The sequence below is a fragment of the Parasteatoda tepidariorum genome, chromosome 2 (assembly GCF_982258835.1).
Source record: "Parasteatoda tepidariorum strain Cologne lab strain chromosome 2, Ptep-v5.0, whole genome shotgun sequence".
Classification (NCBI taxonomy): domain Eukaryota; kingdom Metazoa; phylum Arthropoda; class Arachnida; order Araneae; family Theridiidae; genus Parasteatoda; species Parasteatoda tepidariorum.
The window spans coordinates 5,866,512-5,887,288 of record NC_141756.1 but is presented as its reverse complement, the minus strand read 5'-3'; the positions used below and the strand labels follow the sequence as shown (position 1 = coordinate 5,887,288).

Below are 20,777 nucleotides of genomic sequence, written 5' to 3'. Positions count from 1 at the left end.
TCTTCATGTCTCTTCTACGTAGGGAGTGGTAGAATCTTTTAACTAATTCACACCCAACAAAAATTATTTGTAAATCAAAAAACAATATAAATTTTAAAAGTGCCAACTGAATTCTTGAAATTTCAGTAAAATTAAAACCTATATTGAATTTTCAACAGTCTTATAAAACATTTTTCATAATTTTTTAAAATTTTTCTGGACTACGCCTCGTATGCTAAGACATGACTGGAAATCAGACTTGATTTAAGACATATGACTGACAGCCAAGACTGGCAAACAGCTGTAGTACATTCAAATAATATTTATAAAAGACATGAAAATTAGATATTCGATAGAACTAGATAGAGAATTAGATATTAGAAAAAAATTAGATATAATATTCATATTAAATACATATTTTTTCCTTAAGTGTATTGCAACTTGGAAAGGCTCACAGTACTAAGTAAGCAAGGTGATATTACTCTATATTATTCTGATTCAGGAATGTTTTTTTCTTTTCTTTTTGGAATATTTAAAGTGGTAGTGAAAAAAGGGATAAAAATTAACAATTTATTTTCTATTTGCTGTTAGCAGAATCTAAGTCCAGTTTTGCTGTCAAGATATCGCCTTAAAATTGGAAACTGGTAATACAAAGATTTGTTTCGATTTTTTTATTTTATGAACATCACTTTTAAAAACTTTAAGATTGGTAACTAGTATATCAAAGATGTATGATTTTTATGGATTTTCTCAGCACGTAAAAAAGCGCCATCTGTTTTAGTACAGTCACAAACTATAATTTTACCTTACCAGCTGTATTCTTGTATCGCCAGAAGAGGACGCTCTTAAGCTCTAAAACTTGAGATGTTAAACAATTGAAAAGGAGTCATAGGTAGAACAAAAATAGACAGTTTAAAGCGTTTTGAACTATATTGGATCATATTCAGTATTTAAAATTATAAGATGGCAACGATTATAATGTTATGTTTGGTCTCGTGATTATGTTTATGTTTATTTACTGTGCTTGTTTTGGACTTTAATTATGGCGATTATTTTCGTATTTGATAATTTCAAATTTCACAAATAAGTATGAAATTAAATTTAAACTTGTATTATTTTTTTTAAATAATTTTTTATGGAATTTCTTTTCTCATTTCCCTTACTGTGACCTGTTTAGGGAGGGGCCAATGAAAAATTAATTTTTTATCCATAAATTTTCTTATTGATGTTTTTATTTGCTTATTTTAATAATTCTTTTGTCATACTTCTTATTAGAAACAAAAATTGTTTTGAATAAGTATCAAATAGTTGTAGTTTTCTTTCATTCAAGACTTTGACGTATCTGTGACGCAATAGTTTGTTTACTGTCAAAACCAGTTATTTATACTGATCAATACTTCGAAACATCAAATTTTTACATTTTATTTGAAATTAATTCACAAAGGAAATCCTTACTCTACAAATATTTTTAATTTTTTACTTGTTTGTAATATGTTTCATTTAGAAAAATTGTCCCATTAATCTTTATTTAGTAATGTTTTTTCTTTTTCCCTCCAGTTTCTGTTTAGTGCTATTTTTTCTTCAAAAAAATTATACTTCTATGCCCAATTTTTTCATGAAAGGTTAGTTATAAAGATACTTTCCATACATTTATACATTTCTTTTTGTTACTGGAAATTAATTTTGTAAATTTCTTTGTTTGCATAAGTTATTTATACTTAACAATTCATTTTATTTGCATTATATTATGGAACTTAAAGATTTTAATTTTATTAAAAATAAAATCTTTCCTTTTGATTTTTATTAATGGTTTTTGCAAGCGTTAAAAAGATTTTATAAATTTCATGTAAGAAAATTTCGGTATTAATACCTGTGTGGAAATGTTGAGGGTGGTAAGAAACAAGCAATTGCATGTGTGTAATGAAACAGATTAGGGCTATTTCAATGTTTTTTATTTGTAGCTTCTTCTGAGAAACCCATATACTAATTTATTCCAATAACAATTACCTGTCAATCGCTTATTAGCTTCTCTGGGTTTTGATATCGAAATAAATACTTCAATTTTGTATTTTATCATATTTTTCATGATTTTGTAGTTTTATTATTGTCCTCCAGGCTATGATTCCTAATTTTTAATTTGCGCACATTTGATTGAACAAAAGATGCAAGCTAAATAAGAAATTTGACTTTTAGGAAACTTATACTATGTGCTACAACAGGTGAAATGCAGTCTTTAAAAAATGCTATCTGCAGGTTTCCAATGTTGTCTAAAAATATGAGTTTATGCAAAATGCATATAAACTCTTAAGCTACAATGCTAAAAAGTGGAACTCACTCATTTAAAAGTGAATAAAATGTTAAAATCAGTGTATCAATACACTTTAACCCAGGGTTGGGATTTTGGACGTCCTAAACTGGTTTTGGACAGGACACGTGGGTTTTACTGTCTTAAACTGGGTAAAACTGTCCTAAACTGGGTAAAACTGTCCTAAACTGGGTTAAACTGTCTTGAAGTGTCCAAAACCTTGAACTTTAGTAAAAGGTAAAAATTCTATAGGTGATACCATTGTACACATAATAATTACATGTATCAATAAATATTTGATATTTTTTAAACAATTTACTATAACTTATTAAAAGAAAATAATATATAATAGGAAAAGGTTTATAATTTTTGAAGCTCCACAATTCATTGAACAACAAAAGTGAATAACTAATCCTTTAAATATAAATATGCTTTTAATACTGATAAATAATATTTTTGCATAAGGATAAATATGGCAATATTAAAAAATAATAATTTTTCTTAAAAAAAATACTAAATTTGTTCAAAAATTAGCCTTTTATTTTTCACAATATTTTTTTAAAAAAATGTTATAATTTCTGCATCACGGGATGATAAGAAAGACATCTATTTCAAAATTTTTTTTTAAATATTAATATATTAGTTTAAATTGAAAATACAAAATAACTGAAAAATGTATTAATAGTTTTGAATGGCATAACATCAGTTTCAGTTACTGACACTGGTGATGTATCACCACTATGCTAAAAGAATTGAACATGAATGAAATAAAAGTATTCTTGAATAGTACTATAGGTAAATAAACCTGTTTATGATGAGCCAAGCACTTAGTCCCTAATATTTTAACCTGTATGGCAAGGCCAAACTTTAGTTATGTACTATTGAATGAGAGGACCAATTGAACTTGATTACTGATTAATCTTCCTATGTTTAAATTGAAGAGTCAAACAATATTAATAAAACATTATACTTTTAAAAACAAATATTCTCTGGTATATTTAATTATCAATATGTTATTAGTTCTATGTTTATTTTACCTCTTAAATATTGTTCAGATGAAATTGTGACATAATTTGAGTAAAAGGGTTTTGGACAAAGGGGTTTAGGACAGGACGGTTTAAACCAGGGTTTAAACCGTGGATTAATCCATTCTGTCCTAAACCTTGCCAACCCTGCTTTAACCTAGTGAAGCCATGTTTTAAACAATAGGCTTTTAATTTGTTTTACTAAAGTTACTTCAAAGTCCTGAACCTGACATACCACTTTTATAAAACTGAATAAAATGAGGAAATCTATATATTAATACACTTAAAACTATTAAAACCATATTATGAAAAAAAAAACATTTGTGGTTTGCTAAATTTTCAGCAATTGCTCCATTGAAATAAATTATAAATTCTTACTTTTATTTCAATTAAATGTAAATGTTTTGTTTTAAGTCAAAACTTATTATCCTGTGAATTTCTTTATTTTGAGGTATGCAATGATTTCGTTTGAACGAAGTTTTGCTAGAAAGATAAATTATAATTAAGAATAATTCTTAACATTATTTACTGCCAAAATTGTAAATTTTTTGTTATTAAACTTGAAGAGGCAATTTATATTACCAATCTTCATGATTAATGACTTTTTAATCTAACAATTATATTTCATATAATTAATGTGATTTTATTAAGGATTTTTTATCACATTTAATATTATCATTATTTAGGTATCACTGATATAAAAAGATTTTGAGTTCTTTTTCCTAGCTATAACTGTAAATAAATAAAAATATATTTCTTAAATTTTTTGTATTAAAATGTCTATTACACTGATTCATTTCGATGGTATGCTAAAACGAATTTCAACCCATTACAAAGTGTTATCTGTTTACATGATTTTTCCTATTTATATTTTAATTTTGATTATCATAGTTGCAACAATTGCTGTAGGATCATATTTTTCATCTTATGAGAAATTAGAAAGAGTTATCTCTCAATGAAGATACTCTATTTCTTTCTTTTTTTAAGGTTAAGTGCTATTATACTTTTGCCCAGTATATTTAATGTGATTTAGGGTTAATTGTGATTGCCAGGCATACTCTATGCAGGTTTGTTTTTAAGAGTGATTGATTAAGGTTAAGTGCACAATTCATACTGGTTGAATAACTCTACCACTGTCATACTGACCCCTGAAATTGGTTCAATAGCATTACTATTGAACCGTACCTGTTAAGTGAGATAATTGTCTAAAGTCAGCACAAATTTTTTTTTTCCAATGGCAGGGTATAAACAAGAAATAGCACAGAAAACAAATGCAAAGACAAAACAGGTGAATAAATAAACTAAACAGAATGACTGAAGTCATTGCCCTAAAAGTTCTCTGGCTTGCCAATAAAGCGACAATTCAGAGCCGGAATGCAATGCAGCACAGCGGCGGAGGTGGGTCCTATTCATGGGCTCTGCCAAGTTGCAGAGCGGACAGTCAGGTGAATTTAGTTAGTTAGTCAGGTGAATCTTCCAGTTAATGTACAGGAAATAATTAAACCAGTAAATCCTCTAAGTATCCCGAATTTTGAAATAAACCTAGATCTCCAAGACAAGCTGTTCAAAAGTCTGCAAAATAGCAGCTGAAATATTTTCTCAGAGATCTGTGCATTAGTCATTGTCCTTTTATATTGGGAATAGCCCTTAACAATTAGCCTTAAATTATACATTATTCCTCATTTGTTTATAAAATCCTTCATTTTTATATATATATATATATTTTTTTTTGTATTTTGTCAAATTTGTATATTTTTGGACAGGCTACCAGTTATGTTCTTTTTTAGTTGCATCTGAAATTCAGTCTTTTAAAGTAAGCAAAGGAATTTTCTTATGCTAAATAAAAAAAAAAAAAAATGAAGCCAAAATGTGTTGCATATTTTGAGCTATTATTATTTATTTTTTGTATAAAATTTATTTGATTAATGAATTGAACCGGAGGATCATAACTCAGGTTCTGTTTGGCAACTATTCTGAAGAAGTTAAGTTCCTTCAGAGAAACATTAGAACTTTATTAATTAAGAACTTTTATTTTAAAATGTGTTATGAAAGTTCCAATACACGTATTTTTCACTTGAGATTTAATGTTATTATTTTTTACATCTAAAAAAATTTCTTTTTCTCAATCAATCAAAACAAAGTTTATCATTTTTTAATTCGTTAATTGCATACTCATATAAAATTCAAATTTTTATTTTGCTATATTTCAGAAACTAGGCAATCAAATGTGCTTGTGTGATAAGTAGGTTCTTTTGAAAATTTGAAAAGACAAATCAAATCTTATAAAGTTATAATTTAGGGGTGCACAACCTGCTGCCTCCGAGCCACATGCGACCCACTGATTACTGAAGTGGGGCCCGCAAGAGCTTCTAAGCACAATATAAAATTTAAAAAAAAAATTTTATCACGCTTTTGAGTCATAACGTTTTGACACGATCAATTTTAACAGATTCTATAGTAAATGTATGTTTAGCACTCTTCCTTTAAGCCAAATTTATCGTAAATAAAAATTATTTTCTTAAACAGTTATTTCCGCATTGTAATGTGATTTCGAGAATCCTGAATTTTTTTTAACAAAATTATTACGACACGCGAGTTTCAGATCGCCCATTTAAATAATCACTTTTTGGTGCAATCTATTTGTGAGGATTTCATCTTAAATCAAAGTGGTTTTTTATCGCTTTTTTTTGCAATTCTTTCTTCCTTTTTTTAAACTATTTAAGTTATGATGTTTAGCAGTTTGATTTTGATGTTTTCATTTCCATTTCCTCACTAGTGATTTGGCAGATTTTGATATTGTTTGTTAGTAATATAGTGTATCTAATAAGTGTTGTAATTTCCTAGCATATCTAAAATATTTACTCGTTTAGTTAAAATTTTCATTATAAATGATAAAAAGTTTCATAAAATTTATGCAATTAAAAAGAAAATTATATTTAATCAAATTTTCCTTACATTTAGAATCTTTGTATGGAAAACAACTTTTCAATATCTCTTTTATATCTAGGAAGTAAAACATATTTTGCAAAATTTTTTTATGAATTTTGTTTATGGATGTGGGTTTAATACATCATTTGATTTGATTGGTTGTAATCTTTTATCAGTATTTTGCCAAAGAACAGCATCTATTATCAACCATTTTAAGTGCACATGTTCTTAGAGTTTAGAAGTTTGAGAGCCGCCATTTGTACTCTACTTTGAGATGGTGAAGTTGACAGTTGCATGTAATGTTATTTTTAAGACATTGGTCTATGTGTACTTGGATTACTCTTCCTGTATATTTTTATAGCCGTGATGAATCCATTTATGGCAACAGGAGTAAACTTATTTACATTATCCATTTTAACAGTGTGTATGTGTATGATTTTGTTTATATTATAAGTTTTTTTTTAGATTTTATATCATAAAATTTAAGATCATTATTTTAAATGCTTAGTTTTCATTAATTATATTTCTTGGTTCATATTTTAAGTTTTATTGATGTTATAAATTCCATTTTATTTCATTAGCATTTTAAGTACGATTGTTAAATTTTAATTGTTTTGTTTTTATTTTAAGTTTTGTTTCATATTTTGTGTCATAAAATTTAAGATTTTTGTTTTTTGATGCTTAGTTTCATCTATTATTAATTCTTTTTTTCATTGATTTTAAATTTTTCGAAATTTATATTAGGTATACTTAAGTAATACCTTTTGTTTCTTAATAATTATGTTTGGCAATAAATTATCCCTGATATATTTTTATAAGTAGAACTTAATATTTAATAATATAATATTTAATACTATAAATATTTAATAATATAAATAATAAAATTTTAAATCTGTGTACTATTGAAATCAATAATTAAATTTTATGTGCCTGTGGAAAATAGTGTAGTAAAGCACAGTTTGGAAAATGCTCAAAATACCAAATTTACCATGGCTAGGAATAATCATAAGAATAAAAGCAAAAACTTGACTTATTTTTTATTTAGTGCATGATTTATTTATTTTAAAAGAAAGGGATTAACATTATTTTTTAATTAATTTTTTATTTTATGCATTTTTATTCATAAATATTTATAATTCTTTCCGTTAAATAATTATTAACAGCTAGTTGCACAATGTATAAATAGTTAGTATAGTTGCTTAAAAATTTAAAATAAAAAAATCTTACAATGACCTTTATACTATTAGCTTCATCACAAAGCATACATTAAACAGAGCTAATTATAATCTAATGATGTTACTTTACATACCTATTTAAAGATGGTTAAATTAATGTGGAAATTTACACAAGATAAATAAAGTTAACATTATTTGAAAATCTACTCAATTTATAACTTAATGTATATTTTTTTAACTTATTAATAAAATTCTAATTTGAATTGAGACATATTTTTTATTAATATTTATAAATTAGCATAGCAGGCAATTGCGTAAATTTTAAACTTTTAAAAAGAAAGTGGAATGTAGATTTCATAATAATTTCAATGTAAAAAAAAATAACTTCCTAGCATACATTAATTATGTTAATTATGCATGCTTTATTACATTAACTAATTTTATATATGCATTACGTTTGTATTAATGCAAATATATTAATATTTTGATTTGTGTTCTTGGAAGCAAAAGTAAATACTAAATGAAAGCAAAATGCAGTAATCATTTAATCCATAAAACTACAAGTATCAGCTATTCTTTAAACAACAAAAAATTCTTGAGCATTAAAAATGTGTGTTCATGACATATTTCTGTTGCATTTCATTTCCACATATTTTTTTCTGTTCATTAAGTATTTTCACTAATCTCAATTTGTTTTTTAAATTCTTGAACTAACACTTATACATTTGAAATACTGAATTATTTCAATTTTAATTCTTAAAAAGTCAATCCAGGACTCCCTGACATGGTTCTGTTTTTGGAATTTAGTTAAAAATATTTTTATTGAAAACTAAGGTCCTATTTCTGTAATGTATACATATTTTTACAAATTATATATATTTTATTTAAATATATAATTTTATAAAAAATTGCAGGTATATTTTAGAAAATGTAGACTTTTTTATAGAGAAAATTAAAGGAATAAGCATTTTTGACTTAGAAAAAATACTTAATGAAACAGAATTAAAATGTTTGTTTGTCAAATTGAGTTAAGTTTTTTTTTTTTTTTTTTGTCAGTAATTCACACTTTCACATATGTATGAAATCTGCCTTTTCAGTTGTACAATACAAACAAAACAGAATATTTATAACCTGTCCAAATTTGAAAAGTAGTTGAGTTTTGTAAGAGGATCATTTGAACAATTTAAAATTTTGGGAAGGGACGTTTTTTCAAGCTCAGTAATTTTCACAGAATCTTCTATTAAAGTTTCAATTTTTCTTAACAAACATTTTTAGATTTTGTTGTTTTGTTATTATCTATTGCTGAATTTATCTATTCAACACTCTTATTTTTCAAAATTTTTAGAATTTTAATAATACAGTTTGAATTTCAAACATATTAATTTTAACCTATCTGTTTATATTGCTGTTTCATGATAATGATATAAAGTTTGCTTTTATGATAGTTCATCAGCTATTATTTTTTATTTCTTCCAGTTATTTTGAAACCAGAAAAAAAAACTCTGATTTTTGCCCAATCTTCTGTGTTGCACATGCATGACTTTATCATCAAAGATAGCATAAAGGTCATGACTTTTCTTATCTTTTAGATGTCAAGTGTTTCGGGAAAGGCAGAAACGTGCTTATTTCACCTCACGAGACATTTCTATAAAATGCCAAGATGTAGATAATAAAAAAAAAATATTGTGGTTCTAATTTTTTAATAACTTTAAAAAAAAATATGTTGCTAGCTGTAAATAAATGAAAACTTATCTTACATAATGTGAAATCTAATTTTAAACATATAGGAAATAAACTAGAATTTTAAAAATACCTAGAAACAATGTATTTAAGTGATGATTTCTCTTATTATCTACTTCAAAACAAAATGATAATTTTTTTCCGTCATTACTAAGTTAGAACTAATAGTGTTATAAAAGGCTTCAAGTTAATATTTTTTATTAACAAAAAAAACTGTTAAATATTCTATCTTTTAATTAGAACTGTTAAGAATTTCTGTTTCATTGACTGAACCATTTTACCAACACTATTTCTTCCTCCACTGTCAGTTGATTGTGGTATATAGATTTACCTTTCCACGATTTTATGTAGAACATAACAAAACTCTATCAGCTTATTATAATGATAGAAAGTTTCTTCAACAGTAGGAAAAACAATGAACCCAGCAGAAATGTAAACTAAAAAGCAGCAATGAAGAAAAAAAGTAACTTTTATTAATTTTTAAGAAATTTAACATACTGTAGCAGAGAAGAACTTAATTTTATAACAAAGAACTGTTAAAAGGACATAATCAATTTTTATAAATGATGCTAAATTAACATATCATACACTAACCATCCAATTTATTCCATTTTTTCAGTTTTTCCCAACATCCTTGAAGAAATAGGTTTTATTATAATTCTAGTTTACAATCCTGTTTTATTATAATTATGATAGGTTTTTAGATTAACTGATATCTGTTAGAATAACATTTAGACTAGAGTAGCACCATTTCAAACAGTCTTGATAATTATAAATTTTATTGATGCTAAAAACTTCCGCACTAAGCAGCTAGGTCAGGATTGCTTTTTTTTACAATTGATAATCTGATACAAATCTGGACTCACTTCTTTCAGTTAGGCCCTGAGATATATGTATCCTATTAGACTTTTTGAGTGGAATGTATGTTGTCCCACCAGTATCTTGCGTTAATGGGTGATGATAAAATTAAAAAACAATATTTATACTATGACATTCACTTTTTCTTAGCTCTATTTTCTTATGAAATGATACATAAATCTTTAAAAGCACATGATATTTCAAAGTTGTGCTGTCATGACAGTTTTACAAATGCTGCCAACCATCCAGGGAGAAGTTCAAAAGACTGTCATGTGCAAATCTAATGTTGAAAATGTAGTCTATTTAGTCCAACAGTCTACTTAAAACATCTGATGGGACATATATATCCCGTCAGGCTCAAAATGATGTTAAAGGATACGTGAAAAAAGACTTAGTCTTTTTATTAAATGTTTTGACACATTATTTTCTTGTTTTTTTAGAGAAAAAAATATATTCTAATATTTATTAATTATGATATTAAAATAAATTAGATCTATAATTTTTAAACTCAGTTTTTTCTTTTAGGCTGCGTACTTAAATACTAACAAGTTTGAATGACATTGTGCTTTTATTAAACTTAAAATTTTTAGTTTAAAAATTATTGATATATTTTGAATGAAACACATGCTCTTATGAATATTTCTTTTTCTTTAAACCAAAACACACTTATTAATTTTATATAAATACCTTTTTAGCTTGATTAATCTTTTTGATTTTAATGTAAGTATTTCTAGCAATGTAAAATTTAATTTAATTTATTTTAGGTAACATTTGACTCTAAAATGATGGGGCTTTCAAAGAACTATTCTTGGTTATCACGTTTTTTGACGTTAATATCTAACATGTCAAGCTCATTTTCCACTCAACGCTCTGGATGTTTCATTGTTAAATAACATGCAGTTAAGATCGTTTTTTATGAGTTCATTATCGTTTTGGTAGGTATGTTTAGTTGAAATTTTATAATATTATATTTTTAAAAAATTTAAACAATTTTCTCCAATCTTGAGTCTTAAAAATGACTGATGTTTTGAAAAATTAATGAAAGCAAAGTGGCAAAAATTAGAAATGTGTGGTTTACTGTGTCCCATTTTGTAAACTAATATTTTTTTTTTATAAAAACTCCAATTAAAATATTTGCACATGTGTTTTTTTTTTTTTTTTTTATGTACTCATATTGATGCAAATGTTGTTAATTTTGAAATATTTGTTTTCCTTTTTTTTTCTCAGTTTGCAGTGCTATTTATCAGGATTGTAAAATAGCCAGTCTTTTCTAAAAATGACCAGGATGACTTCTTTTTTTATTTGAAAGACTGGTTTTTATTTAAAAAACCAGTCTTTGTTTTTTTAATATTTTGTTTTTCAAAATTAACTTACACATATTTAAATTAATTTTATTAAAAACCATTCAATAAAACATTATAAGTAAAATATGACATTAATTTTACTTTCTCTTTAGGGCATTTATTCCAAAAATAGATAAAATGTTATTAATTTTAATCATGAAGTTGCTGCTCCATATTTGCTTCATAACTGAACATTTTTGTTTGAAATTGTCCTAAGCCTCTTTCAATCATATTTTTATACATCCTAACTATGCTTTAAATGGATTCAGAATAATTATTTTTTTAAATTATACTGAATCTTCTATAAATTAGACATTTTCTATTAAGGTGTATATGATTTGTTTGTGTTTGTTCTTGGATTTTTTCTTTAACTTTTCATATATCACTTGGAACTCTCAGTTATTTTTGTTATTATATTAATATTTTTTTTAATTATAATAATTGAAGAGTGTTCTTCAAGATTATCTTGAATAACATTTTGAAACTAATCATATATCAATATTTAGAATTGCATTATGATCATCTGAAAGTATAGCATATTAATTTATTTATCCAAGTCTTAAAATAAAATATTTCAAATGGTTTTTTATGCCAACAGCTACTGATTTATTCATATATATTCTTAAGCCAGGTTTGTCAATTTCACTAATATGTTACTCGAGCACTTTTACTTGTTTTATAGTTGCCTGTTTTATTTATTTCAGTTTAACTTTTTCCTCAACTCTTCATTTCAGTTTATTTTTCTTAACATGTTTTAATTTAAGTCTTAAATGAAAAATCTGTTTATTTTTAAGGTTTTTATTTTAATTTATTTCTTACAAAAATTATTCCAAGTGTAGAATTTTTTTTAAAAGTAAAATAAATAAGAAATCAGATTGTTTAAGATCTTAGTTAAAAAAAAATTACTAGATCTTAGTTAAAAAAAAAAAAAAAAAAAAAAAAGATTTAGTCATATTTAAGCTGAACTTCGTGTAATTATGTTAATAATTATCTCATTCATAACAGAAAACGCAAAATCGATTTCCTGTTTTTTTGCCCTTTCTGTGATAAGATAAAAAAAATTGCTGCCCTAATACAAATGTTATATTATATTTATTATATTATAGATATGTTATAAATATAGATATATTAGATTTATTATTTCTAGATATTTGTTATATTATATATATTTGAAACAGATATTTTCACATTCTCTTTATAAATACAAGTTGAGAATTTAATACATCTTTGGCTGGTATTTTTATTTTTTGTACTTAGATTTTAAAATTTCTTATTTTTTGGTTAATTTTTTTAAGTAGCTATTGTTTATGCTAGAAATTGTTTCTGAAAATGTAAACAGATATATATTTAAAAGACCTATTCCAGTGCTTTTACTTTGTTTGAATGAAAGCATTAAAATAAAAATAAATAAATGAAAATTCTATCAAATAAAATTTATGAATCAATAAAGAACAGATTTAAAATTTTATTATTTATATTATTAAATATTTATAGTATTAAATATTATATTATTAAATATTTATAGTTTATGATGCATATTTTTAATTCAAAAAATTGAAAATTTAATTTAGAAACATAATACCAACCAAATTTATCAAAATTTTTCAGCTTTGCTTGCTTATGTTCTGCTTCTATTTATTTTTCCCATTTCATCAGTTACAATGTTTATCTTACTTAATGAAGATAACAGTGACTTTGTTACTCTGAATGAAAATGACCTTTAATACCTATTGCATTTAGAGTTACTACTGCTTAAAGATATGTGAATCATTTTAATTTTTTTTGTGCATTTTTATTATTTTATTTTTTTAAGTAGACTTTACCTTTATCAGCAGTTTCTTTATCATTGATGTGTTAGCTGAAGAGAAGAGTGTTTAAATGTCAGCTTAAATAGACCTTTTTTTTTTTTGACAGCTCATCTGTAAGAAGAGTAGATTCATGGCACTCATATTTTAACATGAATCAATCGCATGTTAATTATAACTGATCTGATTTTATTGAAGCTCTTAATTCATTATATATTATTTCCTCTAAATCATTTCATAATAGAGGTATGTTCTTACATATTTATGTCTGTCTGAAAATTAAAAAGCTTATATGATGAATTTTTATTTGTGACAAGGGTTCTGTTAAACAAGGATCTATTAATTTGATAATAATTTAATAATTTTTGTTTTTTTTATATAAAATAATATGAAAAAAAATGGGATAACTGATTTTTTTTATTAAAATTGAATGGTGGTTATATAATATAGTGCTTGTAGATGCACATCCATGATACAATCAAGCTATGCAATCATTTAACAATTTTATTTAAGGCATAATATAAAATGCTTCTGGCATTCTGATTTTTAATTAAATTTTTAAAAGCAGTTTGAAATCCATGTATTTGTTTTGTTGTTGTTTTTTACATTTTTTTTACTACACATATGAAAAAAAAAAACATTTTGTTATTTACAAAAAATTTAATATACTTATAAAGTACTATTAAGTAGAATTTTCTTTATTTTTCTCTCAAATTTAATGAAATAATTTAAAGAGGAAGATTTTTCAAATATTCTTATTTTTTCACCCACAATATTTCTATAAGATATGCAAATTTTTATGTATGTTTTAATATTATCACAAATGCAGACAGCTTGAAAAAAATATTTACATTTCATATGCATGTACTATATCATTTTATTTTATTATTTTTGTAAATTGAACTTTTTTTAAAGTAAAGTGTAAGATTTTTGTGCTGTATGTTTTTAGCTATTACAGCATTCAAACTGGATTTTCTTTTTCATATTATATTTTTTTTATTAAATGCTTTTTAAATTAAAGTTCTTTCTCTCTTCAACATTTCAGGGCTTATGCATTTTAAGCAACTGCTAAGATGAATGAGAAAATAAAAAAGAAAGATCTGAAGAAGTGTGGTGTTTGCGGAGATAATGCATTGGGCAGTAATTTTAATGCTATCACCTGTGAATCTTGTAAAGCTTTTTTTCGCAGGAATGCTTTGAAAACAAAAGTAAGCTACATTTGTATTTATAATTTTAATTTCATGTATTTTTGCGTATGGGGCTTTGGGACACACATAAGACTTATGTTTTGTTAAACAATTATTCAGACATAAAAACTCTGATATAAATGCAGTCTGGTTGTCCCCAGAATATGTCATATATTGTATTAATCTATCTTTCGCTTGATTTCTATTTCATTTAAATGCTGTGTTATTGTTTCCTATTTTTTAAATTAATTTGCAAAGATTTTATTCTGTAATGGCATAATAATATATATACTAATATTTATTATTATACCATTATGTCTTATACTAATGGAAAAATCTGCCAACAGCCACTATTAATATGCAATGGGAGAATATAATTGAAAAATTCTTCAGTATTTTATTATAAGGCTGATGCATTTTAAGCTTTCTGCACTTTATTATGTAAAGGCCTTCGTGGCTTTCGACTACGTCATTTATAAAATTTTTTAAAAGTATGTCATTAATTGTTTAATTAGTCTAATTTTTTCATGCAGTTTCCAATTTTCCCAGAATAGTGAAAGCATATTGTAAAAAGCCTTATTATAAAGTTTGATTGCAATAAGCCAAAGAAAATTTATTATAATATATTAATTCTTCACACATTTGCTTATTAGTTTTCAGTCATGTAGTCTGATTGTGATAAGCATAAAAATATCAGGCTGAATTAAAAATTAATAAAGACTTTTCCTACGAGACTACATCATTACAAAATACCAACGACAATCATTGTGAGCCAGATTTTTCATATATATATTATTTTTTGCTGTTCACGTTTAATGATATAATGTTTGCAATTGTTGAACCAGACATGTTAATGTATAGAAACTATCAATATTGTCAGTGAAGTTTTTATTTTGAATAAAGCTCAGAATGCATGTGTAAGTAAATGGATACAGCTCGAAATGCATGTTTAAGAAATTGAACACAGCTCAGAAATTCATGTTTAGTAAATTAGATCTAGCATTTGAAACCTTTTTTAAAACTTCTCTTATAAAAATTGATCTTTTTTTTCTTCCTTTTTTTTTAAAAAAAAAGGAGAATAAACTAATGGATCTAAATAAGTTCATGATGTGATATCATCCATTTTCCAGCACAATTTTTTAAATTAGTTGTTTTGAAAAGATATTAAAAGTCAGTAGTCCCTTTTACAAGGTTAACATAGGTCCTATAAACTTAGAATAGTGGTATTAAATTTACATTTTTTGAATTTAAATTTTTTCAAAACCAACTTATTGTTTAGTGTTCTAAATATGAAGGTATGCCTGAAAAGTGACACATGTAATCTACCCAGCCACTTTGATCCCAAAGTTTGGAACTTAGTCCTGTAATGATTATGCTTAGTGTCTAAAAAAGTAAGGAAACGCAAGCATGAAGTTCGTCATTTAGTTGTTAATTTTGAGTTGAACAATTAAAATGCTCATTTTGAGTTTCGTCCATTTTTTAAACATGCATTTTGATTTGTGTTTGGAATAAAAAGTTCACTTATGATATATGCTATGGTTTTTGTTGTTATGGTTTTTGTTTTCTTTTTCCGATTAAATTTTTTTATTTTTGGAATGCTATTATAAATTCATGGTTCCTATTCAAAAAGATATTTGTTTCACTGTATGAAGTATATCTACATGCATGTGCAATCAAAATCTATATCATATTTTTAAAGAGAAATAGCAATGAGAAAGAATAAAATGGAGATGTTAGAAAATAAAAAACGATACTTTGTCACATGCAATCTACCACATTTTTTTTCAATAAAAAAATTTAGTTCAATTTATACAAAATATGATTTGAAGATATGCATACATAGATAAATAAAATTGTAAAAAAGGGAAAACGTTAATTATGTAAAAGAATAATGTAGTGATGTGTTTATATAATAAAAGATTCGAAAAAGAAGTTTAGTATATTTTTAAAAAAGTAATACATTAAGTTTAAATTCCAAGATATTTGGCCATTTCCATACATTTTGGCTCTCCTTATTTATTATGTTACACATGAAGAAGTAGCATTTATTATTTTAGCAGAGGTTCCAACAATTATGATTTATCCATAATTATTACAATTTCATTGTCTTACAGTAATGAGTAATGAAAATTACGGATTTTGAAAATCTCCTAAATAATCTGTTTAAAATAGGGTTTTTTTTACTACCAAGAGTTATGAAATTCTTATTTTTTTAATTTTTGTTTGTGTTATCTGTGTTGATTTTTTCTACTCTTTAAATAATTCTAAAAATAATGAACAAAAACATGTTGATAGAAATAAGAAATTTTAAAAAAAAGCAAAGAACCTCATGTGGTGATGTTTTTAATAATCTCATCATTCCCCCCTTTCCAACAGGCTACTCCGAAACTTTATTTTCTCTCCTTTTAGAAAAACAAAAGAATTTAAATTTGAAATGCTGTGAGCAAAAAGTTTATAGTGATTCAAATGCAGAATGCTTGAAAGGCATTAAGGGCTAGTCCTAATTTAACTAAGAATTAGAATATTGATTGATTTTAAGTAATCAATTTAGTTTTACAGAAGTCAATTTAGTAATCAATTTAGTTTTAGTTTTTTAGAAGTACAATAGAGTTTATGTATTGTATGATTTTTAAATTGGTACCTTTATCTAAGCATTACTTTTTTATGAAGTAAATTAAACCCAACCTCAGATGGGTTTTACTGCTCAGAAAGGAATTTTGCCATTTTAAGTGTGATTAATTGGAAGACCCTGACCGAAAATAGAGGGGCCTGGAGAAAAATTCTTGAGAAGACCAGGGCCCACCCAGACGTGCCACTGAAAAAGAATAAACATTGCAATAAAACTTTTTTCTCATTTCTTAAGAATTTTAATCTAGACTATTTGAAATATATGCCGAAAAACTTCGCAATATTTTATTTGTTCATTTAAAATGTGCAGTATATTCCAATAGCAATTTATTCTCTCTATTTTAATATTTAAATGTTTGACATTTGAAATAATCAACAAAAAATTTTGCTTGTACTACTTTCTATAAAATGTATGATTCAATAAAAAAAAATTTTCTTTTCTTTTTCTCTATTTAGGAATTTAAATGTCCCTTTGAAAATAACTGTAAAATTGAGGTGATCACCCGAAGGTTTTGCCAGAAATGCCGGTTAAAGAAATGTTTCTCTATCGGCATGAAAAAAGAATGGATCATGTCTGAAGAAGAAAAGAAGGCCAAAAGGGAGAAAATAGAAAAGAATCGCAAAAGGAAAGGTACACAGCAAGTTCAAATGCAGGTGCAAGAATTGACTTATATAAAGACTGAGCCAATAGATGATACTCAAACTGTCTTAAGTCCGTTATCCTCAATGTCACCCCTCACTCCACAAACGCCTGGAAGTGTAGGGATAACAGCGGATCTCCCCAAGACATCTGTTTTCACTCACCAGCCCCTCACCCCCTCAGATTGTGAATACAGCCCTCCTTCGAAAGTATTAATGTTAGAAAGTGCCTCAAATTCCATGCAAGACGGAAAACTCTCCGACGTCTGTTCTCAGCACGACGGTTCGAGCACGAGCGACGCGTACGACACGAATGCCGAGTCGGAAACGGAATGTGCCGTGGCTGAAATCGGCAAGAAAACTGCTGATGAATCTGCATCTGGATCATCTGAAGATCAAATGGCACATTTGGAGGTGCCAAAAGGGAAAATGCACGATGTATTATCGTCTTTGGATCATATCAGTCAATCTGCTTATGCCAAAGCCATTGAGATTCAATTCACTGAGCTCCCCATCAGAACTACTCTTCTAAATTGCAAGGAGCTTAATACATTAGAGAAAAGTAAACTCGAGGAGTTGGTGTACGCCAATGAGGTGTTAAAGATGCCTTTGGTGTGTGAAGTCAGCGATCCGAGTCTCCTGGATGTCGTGAACATGACAGACCACGCCATCCGAAGGCTGATCAAAATGTCCAAGAAACTGTCTTGTTTTAAAAACTTGTGCCAAGAAGATCAGATTGCATTGCTCAAAGGGGGTTGCACTGAATTGATGATTTTAAGATCTGTTATGTCTTACGACCCAGAAAGGGAGTGTTGGCAGGGACCGAAAGGCCCAAAGGTCATGTCTATTAAGGTAGAGGTCTTGAAAGAAGCGAAAGGTAACCTCTATGAAGAACACAAACGATTCATAACCTCATTCCATCCTCAGTGGCGTGCTGATGAGAACATTATGTTAATATTGTGTGGCATTGCCCTTTTCACGCCTGAACGTCCTAATACCGTTCACAAAGAGTCAATTAAAGTCGAGCAGGACACCTATTATTACCTTCTGCATCGATACCTCAATTCAATATACGGCTCTTGTGAATCAAAAACAATATATTTGAAACTCATACATAAAATTGAGGAACTTCACATTTTAAATGAAAATCACGTGAGAGTTTATTTAGATGTAAATCCTAAAGATGTTGAGCCTTTGTTGATTGAGATCTTTGATTTAAAACACTGATATCATTTACTTGAAAACCATTTTGTTTGTATGTTCTGAAATATTGTTTTGCTACATTTTAGAGTTTAAATTTTGTTGTATGTTTACTATGCAATCTTTTCATGCAAATACTAAACAGCCTTCACTTTATGAACAATTTTTTGAACTTCATTTTTTATAAATTTATTATCCTAAATTTGCCTTATGCATTTCTTACAATATTTTTTTTTTAAAGTTTTGTTTAATTGTTTCTCTTTAAAGCAACCGAATTATGCAAGTTTATCTGATTTACAATGAAAATTTTCTCATTAATTGACAAGCTGGTGGTTAATCTTTATAAACATGCGGCCTATTTCAATTATAAAATTGCTATTCATAATTAGTTAAATCATTATAATTCTGTCTAAATTAGTCTTTTACTTAAATGGTGTACTGTATTTATGTGTATTGTGCCATATTTTTATTTTATTTGTATTTTTAACTATTAAGTAATAAGGTCTGATTTGTTGTTATTATATATAGCTTTATGGAATTCACATTAATATTTTTATTATTCAGTGTGCCTTAACTTCAAGGTTGTTAAATTCCAGCCTGTCATAATGATAATTTTTTTTATAAAAATTCAAAAGTGAATAATTTTTTTATACAAATTCTAATGCTGATATGTTTTCTATTAAGTTTCCTTTTTAATATTCTATTAAATGATATTTAAAAATTTATTATTAAATATTTTTTATCTTATAAAGAACTATGTTAGTAGATTATTAGGATTATAGCTATAAATTTTTTAAAAAAATAAATTGGATTTTCTAATTGTTAATTTGTGAAATGGTGGCATATTAGGTGAGGTATAATGATATTTACTTATACAAAATCTACTCATAAATTTTTCTGATACTAAGTATTTTTATATTTTAAATTAGCTTCTAAATTAAATGAGGGTTTAACTTCATTATTTGAAATACATTTAAATAGTGTGATTATTTTTTAAATTGATACATACTAAAATTTTCTATTGAGCTTTTTTTAATATTGCATTGCATAATATTCTTGTTTATTACATTAATTTTAGTTACAAAAAGATCTGTACTAATGAATGTATAAATTATCATATTTTTGAGATTATTATTATTAGCAATTTATGTTTTCAAAATTCATATTTTTACCTTCTGTTTAGAATTATAAACTAACTCTGCTAGTAACACAAATTGACTGTAATTTTTATGTAAATTTTGTCTCCACCAAATTAATGTAAATGTATGGGTTAAAATATTTACTAACATAAAACAACATATAACTTCTTTCTATAAAACATATAACATAATTACATTGTTCAATCGACCATTGTTTCTGTTTTGCTTGGAAAGGTATGTTTAAAATTCTTATTGTTCTTGGTGTTATTGTTTGTTTTTATTTTTTCATGCTAGTCATTTGTAAATAAGCCATCGTAATAAAGTCACAAGTACAAAGAATTGTCCATCTATTATATAAAATAAAATATTATCATTCTGTTAACAATTTTTGTCTTGTAAATATTTTATTAAAATTTTCTTTACATAAAAATTTATTACAATATACATGCATCTGTGACTTTGTTCAAGGGTAACCAATATAGGTTTTTAGCAAACATAAGATAGATAAGGCAATTGACTCATAAAGTTCCCAACTTTCATTCTTTAGAAGAGTTCCATAGAGATGTTCAAGATATTCAGTGGATTTTATAGTGGTGTTTCTCCAAAATCTGAATTCCTTCATATTCTAAAGTGATCCCATTCAGTTGATCTGAGTAGAAATGAAATATCTTTATGATAGTTTTGAAGAAAAAAAATCAACATTTTTAAAATTTTGTTAGCTACAATTTATAGCAAACCTGGGTAAAAATTATAAATAAGTAACAGATGCCCATGAATTAATTATATATGTGTTTCAACATGTAATTTAGTTACATGTTACAGTAAT

At 26.0% G+C, this 20,777-nt stretch overlaps 1 protein-coding gene across 6 annotated transcripts; it reads left to right on the top strand.

Annotated features, from left to right (window-relative positions):
* Nucleotides 1-920: 920 nt before the first annotated feature.
* Nucleotides 921-20,336, top strand: Hr96 (Nuclear hormone receptor HR96). 6 transcript variants are annotated; one of them, XM_043055962.3, is made up of 5 exons: nt 921-1,066; nt 10,775-10,945; nt 13,268-13,404; nt 14,204-14,366; nt 17,430-20,336. In XM_043055962.3, the coding sequence occupies exons 4-5, from the start codon at nt 14,232-14,234 to the stop codon at nt 18,837-18,839; spliced, it is 1,545 nt and encodes a 514-aa protein (XP_042911896.2). In that variant the 5' UTR covers nt 921-1,066; nt 10,775-10,945; nt 13,268-13,404; nt 14,204-14,231; the 3' UTR covers nt 18,840-20,336. The 6 variants fall into 6 exon arrangements, with proteins under 6 accessions (XP_042911896.2, XP_015911215.3, XP_087012944.1 ...); XM_087156818.1 differs by lacking the exon at nt 13,268-13,404 and adding an exon at nt 8,889-8,977 and having other exon boundaries at nt 945-1,066; XM_087156817.1 differs by lacking the exon at nt 13,268-13,404 and adding an exon at nt 1,537-1,601 and having other exon boundaries at nt 945-1,066.
* The last annotated feature ends 441 nt before the right edge of the window (nt 20,337-20,777 follow it).